Below are 17,348 nucleotides of genomic sequence, written 5' to 3'. Positions count from 1 at the left end.
AACGAACAGGCAAGTAGTTACCTGATTCTACATTGAGTGGAGGAGGGGGGAGGGAAGTTATTGTTGAATGTTTATTGTTAGAAGTAAAGGGGGGGGAGGGAAAGAGGGGAAAGTTTTAAAAAAAAATTAAAACAAAAAGCGATGTGTAAGGAATGGGGAGGTTGCCGAAAATGCCATGTCTTCTGTTAATGATTTATTGCATTCCCTAATTCATATCGCTATTAACGATTTAAGTCTAAATCACACTGACTGTTAGAATATTCTGAACTAAATAACCAATGATTTGTTGTTCAAATGCTAGATCCATCTAATGTCGAACTCTGATTACTGAAATATATCAACCATAATAGATTCTCCACTGACGGACTTTTATTAAAAAGCATAAGAGGCGATGATGTATAAATGAAAAAATTGTACAAGGTGTGATGCATTTCTTTTCTTTATGTTTTACAATAAAAATTATTTCAACTAAAGAGGTGAACACATGAGTACTGGTGGTATGGCTGCAAATTGTGCAATACACAAAACTTTAACCATCCAGCAGCAAAGCTAGAGGTTGGGATGGTGAGTCAGTAGGAGGAGGCTGATGGATGAGAACAACTGCCTGTTTGTCGGCACAATACTGCTCCCTCTGTCCATCTTTGTTTGTGTCACACTGTGAGTTTTATTTTATAGTGTATCTAATATCTCAGCAGTCTGGCTCTGGTACTAGCCAGTGCCTCCCCAGCCACTAATATCACCGCACGTCTTGATCATAAAGTAATATACATTATACATCAGATTATATGCATACAAAAGAAATGTTTTAAAACCATTTAACACAGTCATTTTAGCATAATTTGCATGTTCATATTTAAATTACAGGTAAAGCAGGCAAAATGTATGAAAGTTTTCCTATTGTGCATATTTAAAACTTTTATGGGGAATTAGAGTTTGCCCATAACCATAAGCATATTATTTTATATTTTAAAAAAAAGTTTTGCATTATAAGACAATAATTAATGGCATGGATTTTATTTTGTCATTGGTGCATATAATACAATTTATGCTATAAATTATACAGTTCATTTAAGCAACATAACAGATGTATTTTTCCTTCAAATATTGTACTGGAAATGGAGTGCAACTTTGATCCCCATTTTAGCATTTTGTGCCAGCAACCCCATATGTAATTTCATTTTCTGCAAAAACATTTAAAATTGACCTGATCTCAGCAATTGTTCCTGATGGCCTATGAAATTATATACTTTCTTCTAACAGATGACTGCTTTTTGAAATCTAATGTATGTTCTGTAGTATCCAGTTTTGCACATTTGTATGTAATTTCTGAGAACTGTTGAACTTCCCTTGATTGTTCCAATCTAGAAAGGAGAGGTCACACACTGTATAGCTGGCACTGTTCCCTAGCTTACTGTAGGTGGCGCTGCTCCGCAAGTCATATAAGACTAATAGCAAAGTTGGCTCGCTGTGATTGCAGGAAGGAGTCAAGGCGTATGCATATGCAATGTGTGTGCTTCTCATCTGTGCATGGCAAGGGGGGCCAACTGCTGAATGGTTCTAGCTAGAAGAGTAGGAGGAGGCAGCTGGAGGAGTAGGCAGAGCTGTGAACACGGTGCTGCCGGCTATCTCAGCCTGTCAGCTGTGCTTCCTTTCTCCCTATATATTACCATCAGCTGTGGATTGAAGACTTTCACACATATAACCAACTGAGAGATTGTCTTTGCTTTTGGACTAAGGATTCCTTGTGTTTTGTTTCCTTGCCTTCTCTGCTTTGTAGTATAAATGTGTGGCAATGGCTGGGGCACAGCCAGGGGTTCATGCTTTGCAGCTCAAACGTGTTTGTGTCCCTGAAAACCTGAAGAAGGGCATCAAGTGCATCAAATGGGATGATGTAAGTAGCTTTATGTCACCTATGGTCACTGCATCTGTCCCTTGAAAACCTTTGTCATGTTCTGTTCACTCATACCTTTGTCATGGTGTTTCTCACGAACCCTGTACCATACCATGCCCAACGCTAAGATTTGCTATACTTTTCCAATGCCAGCCTGTGATATATCCAGTCAATCATTAGCGCGTGCCAGCCTGCCAGGCATCAGACCCATGGTAACCTCTGCCCTGCCCTTCCCGATGCCCTGTCCCATGATACCCAGATGTTTCAATGGATGTGTTTAGCAATAAACATTTAAAATACAGATTCCAGATTTGAAGTATATGTATAGATTGTGTGGTCCTCATCATAAGTGTAGTTTTATTCCCCTGACTGGGGACATATCACAGGTAATTCATTCCACTGTAAGAAGCCAATTTTGGCGTTTGTTACCCTCATTAGCTAGAGAGATCTATCTCTGGCAGCCAAGGGGTTAAATGAGTGTTTGCAATAACAGAGCAATGCTAACCTGTTAGAATGGGTTATAGCCCTGTTCCCCAGTCATGAGTGAACTTGTGCCAATGGCACAGTTTATACTGGGCAATACAATTTATTGTGTAATATCAGATTGTTACTTACAGAGGTTGGCAAATCTTGTGTAGTAGCTGAGTTCTAACCCATAGTCTATGGCTGCTGGGAGCAGCGTGGTTTGAGTATAGGATGTTTTTAATATTGATGTAGTGCTGACTGCAGTAGATACAATATTACGCATTGGGATTCTTATATGTGATATGTTACATTGTTAGTATATTACACAGGTAGTGTGATGAGAATTGTAACTGTAAATATTTGTAAGGGCATCATTTTATAATAGTGTTAGTGTGTATAGAACAGTCCCAATACAATGTATAACAGGTTAACAATAGAAGGGTTATGCAGTTTGTTTGCAAGGTGACAGGTCAGTGTGTTCTGTATAAAAGCCGCAGAAGATGGTATATGGTGAATAATAAGTTCACAATGTGCTATACAGAGGCACTGGTTATTTATGTGCCTGTACAGAATGACAGAGTAAGCTGTTAGAGCAGGGTAATAGTATGCTGTGCATAAAGTAAATGTGCTGCAAGGTCAGTACATGATTAGTATAAAGTGTGTATAGGAGTATGCAGTGTGTAATGTTATGTATAGCTATGTATCACTCACAGCATGTTATATCCAATGCCTCCTAATTAGTAGGACACACTAGCGCCATATGTACTGAAATAGTTAAATAACAGTGTGTAGATTTTTATTTCGTACCATTTTGTTTTCTCAACAACATGACTCAAAAGAGGATATAAATAATACTCCCGAGACGTGTGTGAGATTTCTCCAGCCCACACTTTAAATCCATCAAATTCAACTGACGACTGGTGTATGTGGGTGCATGAGAGCTCACCAGCCTTGTCACAGAAAAGAGCATATAGAAAGACAAATCCTTCACCACCAGTCTGACATGCCACCTAGAAAGGGTTAATATAGGTGGAGGGTCCTTGGTGATCAGTCAAGTGAAAGTCCCTCCAGATGTCATCAGACCTCTGTCCTTGCCTAGAGCTTGAGGATAGGTTTATAGAGACAATGACAGCTGTCGTCTCATATGGTTTACAACTGTTAACCTATTGGCAAGAATACAATGTGTACTGTATAGCAATATGTTGGATCTGTTTCTAGCAGGCAAGGGGTTAAATAGACTATTACACTGAAAATCATGTGCACTGCATGAAGGCTATTATTATTATTAGTATTATTAGTATTAACTGTATCTGTAGCCTTGTACACACACACACACACATATATATATGTGTGTGTGTGTGTGTGTGTGTGTGTGTCTTCTAAACATTTTAACATTTCTCAGGCAGTTATGTATTCTTTAGTGGAATAAAGGTATTTATTATAATCTTCATAAAATGATACCAGCTGTGCATTTAACAATAAAACACACACACTCACTAAGACACACACTCAGTAAGACACACACACACTAAGACACACACTCAGTAAGACACACACACTCACTCACTCACTTTGCTTCAAATGCATGTGCAGTCCAAACTCTATCATTATTTTGTTTGGTTAAATAATTTTTGCCAGTAGGAAATGTAAATACTGCAACAGTTAAATGTTTCCAATTCTTATCTTGTTAGTGCGATACAGTGTACCAAATTACTATAAAATACATAAATAATTGCTGTGCCTATTAGCTTTATCTGACTTTTTGTCTATTATGACTTATAAAAGTTTAGTGCAGTGTAAGAAAGAAAATCGAATGTGTGGTCTTGGAAAATCATACATATTGCATTTCTTAGGATGTCTGCTAAATGACATCACCCCTTGCAAATAATAATTTATTAGATGTCTTATAAAGTACTCTTAGTTTCTGCTAGATGTCAGCTACATATTCATTGACAGCTTGAGATTTTAATATTCAGAAGTGGATAAACTACTGTCAAATGCAGACATGATGTGTGATGTGTCCATTGTAATATCAAAGTGCAGCCTTCTGTGAATCTGGCTTAAAAATAATAATAATAATTATTATTATTATTATTTAGCTAATAGTCTTAATAGTTAAGACAAAATATAATAAAGTTACAGTTATTATTTTTTCTTAGTTCGCAAAGCATGTATTGCTTGATACTGTATGTGCAGGAGACTTATATATATATATATATATATATATATATAAAATGTGTGTGTATATTCTACAGCAAAGGAGATAAGATAGACAACATTATACAGACTGTAAAATGGTTAAAAATGTGCTAACAAAATAAGAGTTTTAAATGCTTTTAAATCATTTTATTTTATGTCTCAAGCATATATAAAAATGAATTTCATGCCCCTTTATTAAGGTCTTATGATAGCTGTATACATATTGCATGTGATGCTTTCCTGAATTACCTTATAGTATTTGTCCTGGAAGTTTTGCTGGAAAGCAGATAGAATTCACTCTTATTCTATGGGTGTAGTTAGCGGAGTCCCAGAAAATCCAGATTTGTACTAAGTTTTAAAGCAGGAGTTACATGGTGCAAGGTTGGTTTTACCACTTTTGATACTTGAGCTTGCAGAATAATATGTTTTCATTGGCTGTATGCCAAGCTTTTTCAGTAACACAATCTGATACAAACAATGATAAAGGCATTGCACTCCCATTGTACCAACTTCAAAACAGTGCTATTTATCAAAGTCACCCTACTGTTAAACAAGTGCTGGGCTAATGAAGAAAAAATCATAGAAAGAGATGGGGAAAAAATATTGAAATTTTAGAAACCAGAATATTTGTCCTTTTGACATGTAGCTGATAAAATTGGCTATTCAAAATATAGCAATGAACACTATTGCACCATTTAGAATGTTGCAGTTATTTCAGTGGATGAAGCCTTTAGCTTAGGGTGAAGGTTGGGTCTTAGCATGTATGCCTGGTCCTGTACAGACATTTATCTGACAGGGGAAACAAAACAAACAAATAATAAATTATAATAGAACTGGAAATATGTGCAAAAGGAGAGAGTAGACTATTACACATGTGTTCATTGTCATTGGGAGGGGACAGGACACTCCCCTGACACACAAGCTAGTAAGCCTAAGTCTTCAACTCATAATTTAACAAGGTGCTCACACAATTTCTGTATATGAAAGAACAGCAGTAAGATAAGTTTAGTGTTGCTTGATTAAAGGTGTTTAAACTTAAAGGGCCATAATAGTCGAAAAATGACATGGTGTAATCTGTACATTTACGAGCATCAACCCTGCTCTACTGTGTGCTTAACCCCCGAAAATGGGGTTTAACATACTATAGAAGTGCAGCTTAGAACCCACGGTGCACTGGTCCTGAGCAGAACCCACTACTGATCTAATTTGCAGCACTAGTCACTCAACTCAAATGTGCAACTAGCGCTGCTGATTAGCTGTGAGTTCTGTTTGGGACCAGAAGTGCACCATGGGTCTCAAGTGGCACTTCTATTGCAGGTATTAAACACACAGTAAAGCAGGGTCGATAGTCATAAAGTTATATGCTCTAATAGATTAGAGCTTGTTATTTTTAAACTTCGATAGACCTTTAAAATAAAACTAAAAGGAAATGCACTATTCTGTTAAGTGGGTCCTGGGACTCTACTCCTCACTGGCTGATAGGGGCAAATCCCACATAAAAAACAAATACATTTTGAAAAAAAGTCTTTCAGATGGAGTAGAGAAAATTATTCAGAATCATGTCCCTATAATTCTATCTTTCTTAAAGTGTTGGTAAATTAAACCTATACTGCAATCCTATTCTTAATCTATACTATTTTCGTTACTTGCTTTCATTCATCTTTTTTTTTTTCAGACGTGCTAAAGCAAAAACTTTAGATCCATTATTACTATATTTCTATAGTCCCATCCGGACTCCCACAGCAAAACTATATTTTTTTATTGAGATGAAATTTTGCATCTCTAAATCAGTAGGCAATCTAGCCATACGTCACTTCTTAAAAAAAGAAGAAAAAAAGAGGTGCCATATGGCTAGATTGCCTATTGGTGTAGAGGTTAAAATGTCACCTCAACAAAAAAAACGTAATTTACCATCACTTTAATATCAGTTTCTACACATACAAAAAAAACCCAAAAACAATACTTTTACAATTTTAACATTAATATTATAACAATACAAATAATAAAATTATCAAAGGAAGGACAGGGCCTACAAATAAATACATTACATTTTTTCAAAAGACATTTTAGGAGACTTGGGCTTCTGGTTCTCAAATTTTACACAACAGATGTACAACATATTTCTATTCTAAAATAATTAAGGTTAAATTCATCAAAGCAGAGAAAATTTATAATTTTTCAGCAGATATGCAAAAGTAGGGAATATTCAATAATTTATGGGGTACTTGTGAATGCTGAGGTTTAGAACCAATCTGTTGCTTGCATTTCCCATGAGATTGTAAGGCAAACATCTGTTCTTATTCTTTTTAGGTTACTTTTAGAATTTTGATAATTAACACTAACATTTCCAGAAAAAAATGACTTTCAGATGCTGCTGTCAACACTGCTACCTCTTCATTCTTGGAGTCAAACTTTATTAATACTGACATTTTCACACTTCATACAGCTCTATCTTTCTAAAATCTTTTTCAGGTGTCAAGTTTTACAGTATTTGTAACAGAGATTACTAAACAGGCTACTACAGACTATGTATACTACACACACACACATATATATATATATCAATATATATATTTATATATATTGAAAGTGTTGCTTGGGTGTTTCTTGATCTGCGCTGTGTATGTTGCAAATTGTTATTTTGCTCTAATTAGTTCCTCCTGATATATTTCAATGGCAGCTAGTTTCTGAATATTCCACTATCATCAAATGGAATGTGAAGGAAAAAGGTATGGAGTTGAGTTTCAGAGTTCAGCGCACATAGAATGGAGAAAAACAAAAACAAAACCAAATTATGGTGCAGTATGTCAGTACAGTACAACTCCGAAAATCCGGACTGCTTGGGGATTTGCCTGGTCCGTATTTTTGGATTTTCCGGATTCTCGGACATTGCTGATAAAATACCTGTAAATAAAAAAGATGTGCTAATGTTTTTTGATTATAAATAAATACTGTACAGATCACCTTGTTTATTAAAATAAAGTTACTGCACCTGCATATATACATTCCTTTCCGTTACAGGTATTTCTTTGGCACATGCTGAACTGCTTGTTCACGGAGCGCTAGCATCTGCTGCGCCCGGTGAACCGCTTGTGGATGGTGCTTCTGCTTTGCCCAGTGATTTCAGAGTGTTTCTCCTCTGCTTCTGTTTAGAACCCTTATCCACTTTAGGAAACATTGGTACAGTACACTACTGTACAATATAGTACAGTATATAGGTATAACAGTACTGTGCAGTGTAAAGATGGTAAATACCTGCACAGGTACCGGTCATGTATGGCAAACTGTAGTGCGCAGTTGTGGAGCTCAGATTTATCACTGCCTTCGTGTGCTGTCACTTGTTGCAGCTCTGAATGCCAATTTGCACATGCGCAGTGACAAACCAACACCCGGATGTTGTAATCACTCCAGAGTCTGGATTCTCAGGTTGTCCGGATTTCTCGAGTCCGGATTTTTGGAGTTGTACTGTACTAGGCAATCAAAAACTAAACGTGAGATTTAAATGTGCTCACCTTGTAATTCTTTTTGCTGGATTTCTTTCCTTGTTGCTGTTTATTTCTTTTCCCCTTCTTTATACTTGAAAGGCTTCTCCTCTCTGGAGTCCCCTTCTTTATACTTGAAAGGCTTCTCCTCTCTGGAGTCCAGCAAAAAGAATTAAAGTGTCTCTACCTAACTCCAGAGAGGAGAAGTTTGTCTGAAATACCAACATATTTCTACTCCAGGGATATCAAGATTTCCACCTGCTAAAAGTTTCTGCATACCAGCTGGAAACATCTTTACCACAGATAGGGATTACATCCCCTCCATGCTTCCAACATACCTCACATGTTTGAGGTTAAACAAGGTGAGCACATTTAAATCTCACTTTTTGTTTTTGTTTGCCTAGTACTGACATACTGCACCATAATTTGTTTTTGTTTTTGTTTTTCTCCATTCTATGTGCGCTGAACTCTGAAACTCAACTCCATATTTTTTTATATATATATATAGATAGATAGATAGATAGATAGATAGATAGATAGATAGATAGAGACAGACAGACAGAAAGATGGACAGAAGAGCACTATAACTTGTTATCTTGTTCTATGGCAATTAACCACCGTGGTGCAGCTTCTTTTTAGCCCATTAATGCTTTTCATACAATATAACTTTCCTGTAGTATATCAGTCTGATCCTACCTATTAAGGTCAGTCCAGTGCCAAAATACTAGGCTTTTCCTCTCTGAACAAGAAACACGACAACCCCAGATGATCGTTTCAGCCTTTATATACAATATATATTAACAAGGGAGAGCACTCTCACTCAGTATATCAACTGCCAGGGTGCTAGTGTAATTAAATATAGCTGAACACAAAACTGGCCCTCGCTGGTCTTTCCAAAAAAATCTTTTACTGTGAAAGCAGTGACGTTTCGGGGACAAAGTATCCCCTTCCTCAGACACAGTGTATACAAAGTGCAAACAATATATAGCAAACATTACACAAACATCACCCCCCAATTAGGACCAAAAAAAAAAGCCAAAAGGTAGTCATGGTAACCACCCAATCACATAGTAAACAAATATAGTGTGTAATTAAATACAACAAAGCTAATGCACTTAATAATAAGTGCATGTGAATGAAATATATGTGACGTATCACGTAACTAGATCAATATGGTCTGCATTAGAGAGTAGGCACAACATAGAGGAACAGGCAAACAATGAAATGCATATTAGCATGTTAGCATGCGTATATTACTTTGACCGCAACTTAATCACTATACAGCAAATTTCATATACTATACAGACAATGCAACAAAAAAACTGTTATATATAAATGGGTCTCTGTAAAGCTGTGGTTACTTACAAAACCGTTACAGCTTGATCAGAAAACATAATCCAAGTACTTCCTGAAAGAGCACATGCCTACTAGGCCCAATCAGCAGCCAGCATCAGCATTGCCATGGCAACGCACCGTTCACTGCCAAAGTGCTCATAATAGTAAAAGGAAGACCAAATTGATAAAGCAGATCCAATGAGTACATAATGAAAAGGCTAAAACATTGGCTAACCCTAAGGATATATATCCCCATATATAGTATGCATTGAAAAACATATTACTAGATCCAATACAAAATAATGTGTGTATAAAAACATCATCTGTGTATACTATGGATAAGAGCCTATGACAAGAGGGAACAATTAACATTAAACTCAAAGGCCTACACAATACAAACTAGTAGAGGCAAATACAGTGTTATCAAAACTATGTGAGGGAAGCAAACCACTCATGTTTAATGCACTATGCCCCAAACTGAATAGTTAAGGAAGTTATCCTAAAACCAAAATATACTGCAAGGGGATAATCGTCTATGGGAATTAAATGATGTACCAAATCTAGTATATAATTGATACTGACCTAATATGTATAAAAAATGGAGCCTATGACAAGAGGATATAGTAGACCCTAAACTCAAAAATGTATACAAAAATATACTGCAAGGGGATAATCGTCTATTGGAAATAAATAATGTACCAAATCTAGTACATGATTAATACTAAACTATTATGTATAATCTAAAATGGAGCCTATGACAAAAGCATATAGTGGACCCTAAAATCAAAAGTTTATACCAATGGTCTTGGACTCTCGTTAGATTTAAAACAGACATGGACCCTCATTATTGATGACAAGATAGTCCCAAAGTCATAAAAAACAGTGCCAGTCTATGACCGTATTGAGTCCATTAGGTTGCACAGTGTTCAGGTATTAGATCCACCTCGCTTCTGTTTGCAGGAGTATTCTATTTCTGTCAACCCCACATTTCAGAGGGGGGATATGATCTATCAGAACAAAGCGAAGATCATTCACCGTATGGCCGGCCTCCAAGAAATGCCTCGCCACTGGCTGCTCACTCTTCTGATTCTTTATGGCAATCCTGATGGCTGATCTGTGGTTGGCAAACTGTGTCCTGGCATCAGGACAACTACAATTCCACAAATAGACCACATAAGTGGTAGTGCAGGTGATGAAATGCCGGATAGAAAATCTCTTATTTGTATGTGGATGTCCAAAAGTAGAGCCAGGTACCATAGCATCGCAGGTCGTACACCCTGCACACCTGAAACAGCCCTGTTTTTTATTTTGTTGAAGCCAATTGGTTTTCTTATAGCAAGGGGAATGGTCAGTAATTATTAGATTATCCTTTAAATTTTTATTCCTTTTGTAACCCACTCTAGGATGTTGCCATTGATTAAATGGTAGAGATGGATCACGGCTTTACAGAGCCCCATATACGTATATATTATAGGTTTTTGTTGCATTGTCTGTATAGTATATGAAATTTGCTGTATAGTGATTAAGTTGCGGTCAAAGTAAGATACGCATGCTAACATGCTAATGGGCATTTCATTGTTTGCCTGTTCCTCTATGTTGTGCCTACTCTCTAATGCAGGCCATATTGATCTAGTTACATGATACATGTCACATATATCTCATTCACATGCACTTATTATTAAGCTCAGACAGATTTGTGCATTAGCTTTGTTGGAATTAATTACACACTATATTTGTTTACTATGTGATTGGGTGGTTACCATGACTACCTTTTGGCATTTTTTTGGGTCCTAATTGGGGGGTGGGGTTTGTGTAATGTTTGCTATATATTGTTTGCACTTTGTATACACTGTGTCTGAGGAAGAGGATACTTTGTCTCTGAAACGTCACTACTTTCACAGTAAAAGATTTTTATGGAAAGGCCAGTGAGTGCCAGTTTTGTGTTCAGATACAACTCTCCTTCCTCAGGCAAGTGTTAAATAACATTGTATATATATCAAATAAATACATTTGTGGATCCTCTCTACAGGTTTCACAAATCAATACAAGTAAGGCACACTTGTTATAATCCCACAACAATGTGTATATTACAGACCATATAAATGTACCAATCAAGGTGTCTATAGTTCTCACAGAAGTGTCACACTTGATAGATCACAAGCAATGGAATTCCCTTTAGAGGTCCCGCAGTCTTAAACCACAGGTGCTCAGTCGCTTTACTCAACAACAGTAGAAATCTAGAAAAAATACTAATGGGGCACTACATTAACTATTCTGTGGAATGATGAAACCCCAACACCAAACTGCCTTTTGAGTTGCCCAGCTAACTCACGCCACCAGAGGCTGAGAAACACATAACGAAATGAGAGAAAATATTTATTTAATTGGTTTGAAATTGTTTTATCACTATCCTTTTTTGGATATATGAATTTTTAATAAAAAATAATATTTGCTAAAAATTGGCTGTTGTGGATCTGTGATGAGTTAACTGGACAATTCAGAGGGTCTTTTTGATGTTGGGGTTTTATTTGTCCACAGATAAAACCTATATCTCTCTTGAAAAGCACACAGCTACATTAAAAGCAAAATAGAACAGTTATTTATAGCATTTGGCAAAATGGTGATTGGCCCCTGATCATGCCAAAGTCTCTTCCTCTCATTGTCCCTAACCTACAGCCACACAAAAAGTCATAAAGTTATCTCCCAAAATGTAATACTTCTGTTTATAGAGCCTACTGGCAAATTACTTTTTCATACATTTTGTACCATTATTATGCAAATGAATACCACATCCCATTAAAACAGTGAGGGAACATAAATCATTTCAATCTACAAACATTATCTGTTGTTTACAATGTATAATGTGTATAATTAGACAGTGCAGCAGAAAAACATATTTAATGACGATGTCCAGTGGTTTATGTGTCTAATTTATAGTCAGATATGAACATAACCTTTTAGACTAATTTAAATGCAATTTGTAGTTATTATTTTACATATTATTTTACATATACATAACATTGTTAAATAATTTTACGCATAAATATATATGCAGTCAGTTAGCATAAACTACAAGGCACAAACATATTTTCAGATGTAGAAATTTTTTAAATCAGGCTGTGCACAGCTCAGTTTGTACTTCTGCACTGGACAACTGGACATATAGCCTGGACACAAGCAAGGCCCTCCAGAAGGGATAGGAAAGGTTAATAATTCATAGCATTTAAGTAACATGCTTAACAGTGTTTCATAAATTAAAAATTCTTTAAAAATATTTTATATTATTTTCAATACCTCTTTAATTGGCTTATTAAAAGAAAAAAAGGAGAAAAAAGGATGTTATGAGAGAGAGAACATAAAATATATTAAAGGACCTCTCAATGCAGTAGAATTGCATAATTAACAAGTGCAGAATAAAGCATTAGATTTTTTTTCTGACAAATTTATTTTTTCTCTCATTTTCCAGCCCCCTGTATCATGTGACAGACATCAGCCAATCCCAGACTAGTATAAGTATACCCTGTAAGCCTGCGCACTTGCTCAGTAGGATCTTGTTCCTCAGAAAGTGTGTAGATAATAATACTGTGCAAAATTTGATAATGGAAGTAAATGGACAAGTGTCTTAAAACCGCATACTCTTTCTGAATTATAAAAGAGTGTCCTTTTAAACTTTTTAATATAGGTAAGAAATTATACCTTAAAGCTATAATATGAGAATGTAGAATATCCTGGATATGTAGCAGGCAGTCTCAAGGCATAATTAAATTGGTTTCCCCTTAAAGGCCTAGATTACAAGTGGAGCAATAAGTTTGTATCACTAATATCACTACTGCACTACCTCCTGTTTCCCATAGACTTCTATAGGACACGCTAAAGAAATCATTTTCTTTTTATCGCTTACGCACTAACCCAAAACTGTTCTAGAGCAACTGATCTAAAGCCGAAGGTGTGTTAAGAATACTTCAAATTTCTATCTTCTTAACTTAGAGAGAAAATGTTATTTTTATTTTTGAATAAATATATATATATATATATTTGTAAAATATATCTATACCTATATATCTATATGAATATATACAGATATACCTATATATCTATATGAATATATACAGATATAGACATGTGCAGCAGCGAAACATTTGTTTTGTACAAATCTTTCTTAAAGAAAATTCAGAAAAACTTGTTTTTCTGAATATTCTTCTGCTGCACTATTTGGTTTTCATTTTAGTTTAAATGTAAATGTTCCTTTGCTACAGATGAAAAGTTCACCTGTAGATTTATACTTACATCTAGCTCATTGGAGAGCCGCACTAATCCTGGCCCTTCTTCAAAGAGCCCCAGGACGAGTTAATAGGAAGCTTATTGTGGCGGATCCCAGAGCCTGCGCAAAAGTACCTTCTTCTTTAAAGCAGGATCTGGGACGAGATTAGCGCGGCTCTCCAGCTGGCTAGAAGTAAGTATTTAACCCTTAAAAGCCCTATTTAAAGGAAATGAATGATTTCTGATGAATTTCAGCTGTATTTATTAATTTTCTTTAAATTAATTAGTGTATTCGTTTGGATTTTATTTTCGTGAAAATGAAATGAATACCCATATTTTAGTAACAAATTTGCATTAGTAACAAAATTAATGCACAATCCTAATATATAGATATATCAATTTAAAAATAAAAAGAACATTTTCTTCTTAGTGTCTCTATTACAAACACATAAAAAGAGATGTGAAAATTTTAATTTTCAATAGAATTTTGTTTGAAATTTTCTGTCCAAATAAAATATTAATTTTGAGCTACAGTGCAGAGTCTTGCAATTTTTCTTTATCTCTAGCTGTTATCAGTTTATTAGGGGGAGAGGGTGGGAGGTGTCAGGCGGGAGGGTAATCACTACACTACAGCTAAGATTAACCTTGCAAGCTACCTGATAAACCCATTCACTGCCAGAATTTAAGAAGTGTGGTGCGCAGCTGCAATTCACAGCCTTCGTATTGTCAAAAAGAATTGTAAAGCTATACATGTCTGCTGTTTCTGAACAAAGGGGACCCCCAGAGAAATACTTGCCCTGTGGCTGCAAAACAAGCCCAAATCATCAACCCTCCACTACTGTGCTTGACAGTTGGTATGAGGTGTTTGTGCTGATATGCTGGATTTGGTTTTTGCCAAACGTGGCACTGTGCATTATGGCCAAACATCTCCACTTTGTTCTCATCATTGATCCAGAACTCTTGTGGTTTGTTCAGATGCAACTTTGCAAACCTGCCATGTTCTTTTTAGAGAGAATAGACTTTCTCCTGACAACCCTTCCATACAAACCATACTTGCTCAGTCTTTTTCTAATTGTACTGTTATGAACTTTAACATTTACCATGCTAACTGAGGCCTGTAGAGTCTGAGATGCAGGGGCGTATTTAGGTTTTGTGCTGCCCTAGGCAATCAAAATTCTGCTGCCCCCCACCCCCCACTCCACCCCAGGTTTAAGGCCTTTTTTTAGACATAATATTTTTGGGGCAGGGTGTAAAAAATAATAAAATAAGGTTTTTATAAGTAGATGTTCACTAGGGCTTGCATTCACTCTGGTCACACACACACATACATATATATATATATATATATATATATATATATATATATATATATATATAAAGACATTATTTTGCAAGTCAGATGATTAAAGTGTTTATATCAGAAAAAAATATCCTTCACTGTATGATAGTTTGCCAGTATGTAGTTGTTTAACCTTAAACATCTTCTTTGGTGATTGACAGTTATTTAAGCAAAATATCTGCTTGGATAAATATGTAATGAATGTACAAACTGGCCTTTAAAAGTACTTAAAAAATACAACAGTAGTTATGATAGGTTTAGGAATTGTATCCTAGGGGATAAAGTCACATGATACAATCATAATAAAGTATATACTTGTATTGTTTCTGAATGTATTAAATGCATACAACATATTTTTAGTTGTGTTTTAAGTCATATAGTTGTATAGATTCAGCAATAAATACTTATTCTTTGCATGTATGACAGATAGACAAACAGTAAATGTACAAGTATTTAGTGACTAATCCATTTAAGTATTGTAATGCCTAATGAAGATGTATTGAAGGGAGAAAGGCATATGCTGTTTCACAGTTGTCACGTTGTAGTGCACACTGCGCTGTGTAGTCTGTCTCAATCACGCGGTGGAGCCAGGAAGAATACCGCATTCCCTCTCAGTCCAGGCCAGGCTGCGCAAGTGAGCTCCGCCTCCACTGTCACCACGTCATGCGCACCCACATACAATCCCATAGGATAGCAATAGCCGGGCCAGCCATTTAAGTCATTAGTAATTGGTTGATTTAGCCACCCGGCCCTGAGTTCAGTAGAGTGGCCCTAGGGAATCAAAATTCTGCTGCCCCTTAAAAATCTGCTGCCCTAGGCACCGGCCTTGTTGGCCTATGCCTTAATACGCCCCTGCTGAGATGTAATTTTGTTTTTTTGCAATTTCTCTAAGCATTGCACGGTCTGACCTTGGGGAGAATTTGCTGGTCCACTCCTGGGAAGATTGACAACTGTCTTGAATGTTTTCCACTTGTAAATAATCTTTCTAACTGTAAAATGATAGACTTTAAATTGTTTGGAAATGGCCTTATAGCCCTTCCCAGATTGATGGGCAGCAACAATTGCTTCTCTGAGATCATTGCTGATGTTTTTCCTCCTTGACATTGTGTTAACACACACCTGAATGCTCCAGACCAGCAAACTGCTAAAACTTTGCCTTTTATAAAGGTGGTCACACTTGCTGATGATCAATTAATCAAGGGAATTTGATTAGCAGCACATGGTCTCCTAATTCCTATGAAAGCAGTAAGGGAGTACTTTGTTTTTTACACATGGCTTCTCCATTTTGGCTTTATTTTTGTTAAATAAATCATGACACAGTATAATATGTCATGTGTTGTTGTTCACCTGAGGTTGTATTTACCTAATTTTAAGATCTGCTAAGGACCAGAGGATTTTTATCATATCCTGATACGTAAAACCATAGAGGGTGTACTTTCTTTTTTGCATGAATGTATATAGTTTTGATAGATAAATAAAAAAACAAGGCTCTATTTCTGTTTAAAAGGAGTGATAGCAAAAATTAAAAAAATTCTTTTGGGCAAGTTTTCCCTCTGAAATTCACAGTCCTTAAGGGGTTAAAGGGACATTAAAAACATTTTTTTTCATTCATGATTAAGATAGAGCATGAACTTTTAAACAACTTTCCAATTTACTTATTCTATCTAAATTGCTTCTTTTTCTTGGTATCCTTTGTTGAAAAGTATACCTACAGGTAGGCTGAATCTCAGAAGCAGGAAGGGAGCTAGCAGATGATTGGTGGCTGCACATTTATGCCTCTTCTCATTGGCTTAACAATGTGTTCAGCTAGCTCCCTCCAAGTAGTGCAGTGCCACACCTTCAACAAAGGATACCAAGATAATAAAATAAAAAGTTGCTTACAAATGTATGCTCTTGCGCTATCTTAATCATGAAAGAAAATACTCTGGCAAATCTATTTTACCATGGAATTTGTAATATCAAGTTGCACACTAATTTTAGCGCGGTCCAGAAATACTGCCTATCACGCCTCGTGCTAGCTTTAGCACGCCACTTGTAATATGGGCCAATGTGTTTACAATTACTTGTTATACCTGCTACAGAGTATTAGCATGTTAAGTTGCTTACTTAGTTCAAATTTTGTATTTAAAAAAGCTGTTTACCCTATTGTTCTCAAGAGCACACCCTTCTACATGGTCTGACTCTGAACCTTCAGGCAGAGCAGATCTCCCTATCTATCTATAGACCCCCCCCCCTCTCTCTCTCTCTCTCTCTCTCTCTCTCATATTCTCTCTCTTTCTATCTCATATTATCTCTCTTTCTATCTCATATTCTCTCTATCTATCTATCTATCTATCTATCTATTATCTATCATCTATCTCATATTATCTCTATCTCT

General features: G+C 36.1%; 1 protein-coding gene across 2 annotated transcripts in view; it reads left to right on the top strand.

Annotated features, from left to right (window-relative positions):
• The first annotated feature begins 1,614 nt into the window (after nucleotides 1-1,614).
• PLCB1 (phospholipase C beta 1) overlaps nucleotides 1,615-17,348 on the top strand; it is a 1,466,985-nt gene continuing 1,451,251 nt past the window's right edge. For both annotated transcript variants that reach the window (XM_053712164.1, XM_053712163.1), the window contains exon 1: nucleotides 1,615-1,891. In XM_053712164.1, the coding sequence (XP_053568139.1) occupies nucleotides 1,793-1,891 (99 nt within the window). In that variant the 5' untranslated portion in view covers nucleotides 1,615-1,792. The remainder of the gene's footprint in view (nucleotides 1,892-17,348) is intronic.

This window comes from Bombina bombina, chromosome 4, assembly GCF_027579735.1.
Source record: "Bombina bombina isolate aBomBom1 chromosome 4, aBomBom1.pri, whole genome shotgun sequence".
Taxonomy (NCBI): Eukaryota; Metazoa; Chordata; class Amphibia; order Anura; family Bombinatoridae; genus Bombina; species Bombina bombina.
The sequence above is the reverse complement of the archived record's forward strand: the minus strand, read 5'-3'. Positions and strand labels throughout refer to the sequence as shown.